This window comes from Capsicum annuum, unplaced genomic scaffold, assembly GCF_002878395.1.
Source record: "Capsicum annuum cultivar UCD-10X-F1 unplaced genomic scaffold, UCD10Xv1.1 ctg82206, whole genome shotgun sequence".
Taxonomy (NCBI): Eukaryota; Viridiplantae; Streptophyta; class Magnoliopsida; order Solanales; family Solanaceae; genus Capsicum; species Capsicum annuum.
Genome location: NW_025892981.1, coordinates 1 through 5275, shown reverse-complemented (window position 1 = coordinate 5275; position 5275 = coordinate 1). Strand labels below are relative to the sequence as shown.

The window sequence follows — 5275 nt, the reverse complement described above, 5'->3', positions numbered from 1 at the left end:
ATTTAGATTTATTCCAAATAGAAGAGTCGTCTATCGCAACAGATGAATGGTCTGTTAGATTTTTCATAGTTGCATCAGATTTTCATCTGTTGTATGTTCATCTGTTGCATCATAAGTTTTCATCTGTCGCATCAGATGTTTCATCTCTTGCATCAAATGTTTCATCTGTTGCAACATCATTTTTACCAAGACAAACAACAAATCAATCCAACAACACCAACACATCACACACACACTAAGAACATCAACTGTGACCAAAAATCCCCAACAAATCTGAATCAATAGTTCGACAACAAGAAGAAGAAATGCTAGAAAATTAGGATTTTATTCAGTCCACATTTTAAATTTAAGCTAGAACTATTAAAATTATTAACCAATACTAGAAGAGTAGTTGGCTCAAGTCCCTCTGTTTCTTCATAATTTTTTTACTTGTAAAAAAAAATGGGACGACGAAGAACTTAAAGTTTTTATCACCGGAGAAGTCTTCACGTCGATTGATGGTTGAAAGTCAAAAGGGAACTCACCCGACTATTTGTTCGCCGGAGGTTGAAGTCGCCGGGGATTGAAGGAAGAATTTTATAGAACTGTTGGTTGGGAGAGAGTTGATAGTAGCTGTCGAAAGAGAGAGGAAAGAGATGGTTGATTTGGATTGAAGGGAGTTGGGTTGATTTATATTTTTGAAAAGATTAGAAATTTTTAAAAATATTAATCAAGTCCACAATTAACTTAATCAAGTTTCCTAATGATGTTTGACCCTTGAAGTTGGTCAATGTCACCAATCCTTCATTCAAGACTTAAAAGACACATTTCCTTCAATTTTCTTTACTTACTAAGGATGTGAGTGTTTATTACTTCATCCACTCCAATTTATGTGGTTACTAGATGTAGATGGTCCGTACCAGCACGGACTCAATATATGTTATTTTTATTCTCAATTTATGTGATACAGATTGAATTTAGATAATCAATCATATTTTTAATATGCTTTAGATATTTTACGATGTTAATTATCTTAATGTATAATACTTTTTTATTGATCTTCAAATAATACATGTTATTCTTCTTGCCCAAACTTTTTTATCATTGACAATTAATTATATTTTTAACTATTCCAAATTAAGTGACACTGATATAATTTTGAGAGCCAAATAAATATTTTATATCTTTTAAATTTTTTAAGTCATTAATTATTGTGATCTATAGTATTTTTTACGTATTTTTTTGAAATATATAACAAACTATTTTTTTTTTAGATATTTTAAGTTGTTAAATATTGTAATTTATAATACTTTTTGATGTAATTTTCAAATAATATATGTTCCTCTTTTTGTCCAAACTTTTGAGGCATTAATAGTCAATTAAATTTATTAAAAAAATTAAGTTTTTAATTACTTTGATTTATAATTTTTTTTGTTTCAATTTAAATGGCAGTGATATAATTTTGAGAGTCATCCTGCATATATCTTATCCTTCCCAAACCCTAATGACGACAGTATACTGAGTATTATGTTGTTGAGTTCAATCCAAAATACGAGGAAAATTAGATGATACGACTGTTCTTAACAAGTATTAAAAATATTTTAAATTTATTATTAATAAAACCCCTCTAAAAACCAACAAAAAAAGTAGAAAAAAGACTATTCTTAAAATTTAACTGCATAAGTTCTAGCTTGAAAGGAAGATGCATGTCATAATTTAAAATTGATGATTGAGATTTAAATAATTAAAACAAAACTTAATCATGATTAGTATAATTAATTACTTTCATATATTTATACCAAAATGTTTATCGTATCCCACAATTCTAGGTTTGCATTTATATCTTTCCTATATACAAATTTCTCTTTATCTTGCCTTTATTTTTTCACCGTTCATTGTGTCCCATTATCTTCTTCTATGGCGAGGATATGCTCACATTCAAATATACAAAAATTAGAAATAATCTTCAACCTATCATAACACAGATGAAAGAAATTCACAAAATAAAAATTCCCAAATAAAAATTTTAAAAGCGTGAATCTGACATAATTTTAATTTTAGGATCAAAATAAATTTAGAATTAAATATATTTTTCTAAAAAAAAATATAGACTATAATTTAAACATAACATATAATTTAAATGGATTTAGTTTAAATTATGCCTAACGCCACAAAAACGCATAGCGGCTTCATAGGCCATATGTTCCACGTGTATTTTTATCTTAAGATTTACCGTTTCCATCTTAAGCTCGTCTTTTCCCGTCATTTCTTCAACATATTTCTTGATTTTGAGTGCCGACTTTTCAAGCTGAAAACTTTCCCAAACGAAGATGGACTTTAATGAAGCAATATCTCCAAAACTCTTTGGGATCTCTATAAGCTCATAGCAATCTGATATAACTAATTCCTCGAGCACGGGAAAGGATTCATCAGCAGTAACCTACCATTCAGAAAAAGACACCGTATCCAGTTCTAGAGATTTGAGATTGTGGAAGGTGACTTGTTCCATTTTCCATTCTTTTCCCCCTTCAATGCTTGCTGTATGTAGTTCCAGCTTTTGAAGGTTGGGTAGTGATCTCCCAATTCTTGACAGTGTATCTGATGTCAGATTGAACCCATCCAAATACACTTCTTTCAAGCTCGAAGGGAAGTGAAAATCAAACTGATGTACGCCCAAAGCACTCAAATACAGCATAAACTCTTTCAAGTTTATTAAGTACATCCAATCTTGGAAAATGTATCTGTTCTGCTGCTGAACTTAATGTGCTCAGATTCTCTAAATTTGCTGGTTTGTCATTATCCGAATCAAAGATAGAACAAGTACCTTCGGTGCCCACATATGGTAGCTTTGCAAGACTCAAGATAGTAGGGGATAATACCAGGTTTGATCCACTATTATACACCACCAGAGTTTCTAGATTGCAGAGGTTTGAAAATGATGGAGGGAGAGCAGCTGCCTGCATCGAAATCCTTAAGCACCTCAAATGAACAAGCATGCCTATTTCATTCAGCACAGTATCTGACAAGATTATAAAACGCACTTCCAACCTTTTAAGAAGCCTCAAGTGTCTTAGGTGACAGTTATACAGAAATCCAGATTCTATCTTCAAAGAGAGGAGATGTTTAGCACAAGGATTTCTCTTTTCTGGATTGAACAAGAAAGAAATATTATCTGAATGAATGTCCCTATCATAAATAATGGTCCGTCAACGCAGCATCAGATCTGAAGAAGAGGATGAAGACAGAACAATTGAGCTCTTCAAATCAAACAATTTTTCCTTTCTAGCTTTTATCGAACAAAAATCATTCACAAGATCATGAATTTGGCAACTCTGTTCCCTACCACCTCTCACTATTACCAAGCTACTAGAAATTAAGTTATCCACATAAACCTCCGATTACTTCTTCCACACTCTTCAAATCAGTTGGTTCCAGAAGTCCTTCACCATTCCATAAATCTTTCAACCAAGAGATCCTAATATTTTTGTCCTTTGGATAACTTCCAAGGTACAGAAAGCACGGCTTCAGGTGATCTGATAAATGATCATAACTTAATTGTATAACCTTCATAACTTCCTCTTCATCCTTAAAAATGAAGGAACTCAAATTATTGAGAGCTTCAATCCATAAAGCCTCTTTCTTTTCTTTCCTGGAAATGACTCCGCCTATCAAATCAAGTACCAAAGGAAGCCCATCACACTTTTCGGCTATTTTCTCTCCAACATCTTTTAGTTCATCAGGGCAACGTTCTTCTCCGAGCACCCTTTTCTCGAATAACTCCCAACTTTCTTCTGGTCTTAGCAATTGAAGATCAAGAGGATCACTATGACATTTTCCATGCAAAGCCACTTCCTTTTTTCGACTTGTTAAAATAACTCTGCTACCGTTCTGAAATTCAGATGGAATGGCGTATAATGGTCTTGTTAGCTCATCCCGTGTTGCAGTATCCCACACGTAATCCAAGACAACAAGGTACCTCTTTCCAAACAGTTCTTTCCGTAACTTATCAGCAATGTCATCGTCTATGTCATCCTCATTGAATCTTTCTTTCAAACCAATAACTTGATTGAAAATTTTCTGCAACAACTTTTTCTCATTACATTCCTGGTCGACTGTGCACCTAGCACGAACATCGAACTGACCAACAACAGACTTTTCATTATACATTTTGTAAGCCAAAGTAGTTTTTCCAAGCCCCGGCATGCCGACTATGGAAACGACTTGGATGCTGAAGTGCTACGAGGTATAGATTAACCATGTGCTGTTGTAGGTGAATCAGATGTTCTCTAAGAATGTCTGGAGATGCTTCTAGGAGCTTCTTTTTGAAGCATTCAAGTTCTGCCCACTTTGAAGCTTCCAACATTGTAGAACATATTTGCATAACCTCCAGTGAAACCGGAATTATCTTCAAAAGTAGATAAACTAGCATGGAATTGACTTGAGAGACTTTAACATCTTCAAAAGTAGATCAAGTTCATATTCATCTTTTACATCTGTTCCATCTTCATCTTCTTCATCTGTTCCATCTTCATCTTCGTCTTTTTCATCTTCATCTTTTTTATCTGTTTCATCTTCATCTTTTTCATCTGTGTTATCAAGTTCATAAGACAAAAGGGCAAAACAGAAGTGCCTTACTCTCTCAGCCATAAGTTGAAACTGCGGTAAGACATATTCAATTGCCTTATGCTCAATGCAACCATTTACTTTCAGGCCATGGAAATCTCTTAAATTGCCAAATACATTCTGAAGAAGCTCATATTAAGTCATTGATGGCCAAAGAAACTCAGCACGAACCTTGGGTAGATAATGGAGATTCACAAGGAGAGAGTCCAAAAGTTCAACCAACTGATCCTCAGTCATGGTGGCGCTTGATTCAGAATGATGATCTGAGATGATAGAGGTTTTGATATTTTCAAGGAGGTGAGGAACGACATGATCCTTTAATTTAACCAGCATGTCATCTCCACTCTGATGAAAAAGTGACTGAACCAGATCATGAACCTCATATGATATGGAAGACATGTCGGCATTAGAACCATCCGACAAAAATGTCAGCTCCAATTTCCGCTTTTCAATTTGATCCATATCAAGAACAATTTGATCTTCTTCATTCTTTAACCTCTCCATGAAATCAAGAAGATTGACAATGTCCTCGCGAAGCACAGCAGATGATACCTGCTAAAAGAACAAACGTGCATCAAAATTTTCAGTGCACATATTCTCCATGACAAGTTTTACTCTTATTTTACAGGCAACTAATGTAAATGTAAGATAAATGTTATTTTTACAGACAAAT

General features: G+C 33.7%; 1 protein-coding gene across 1 annotated transcript; it reads right to left on the bottom strand.

Moving 5' to 3' along the window:
- Nucleotides 1-2212: 2212 nt before the first annotated feature.
- LOC124895441 (putative late blight resistance protein homolog R1B-17) lies at nucleotides 2213-5154 on the bottom strand (the record flags this gene model as incomplete). The annotated part of the gene is made up of 7 exons (XM_047405866.1): nucleotides 2213-2419; nucleotides 2670-3124; nucleotides 3372-4116; nucleotides 4235-4384; nucleotides 4471-4541; nucleotides 4602-4722; nucleotides 4774-5154. Coding segments are annotated over 7 exons (2130 nt in total), but the record flags the coding sequence as incomplete, so codon positions are not given.
- Nucleotides 5155-5275: the final 121 nt, after the last annotated feature.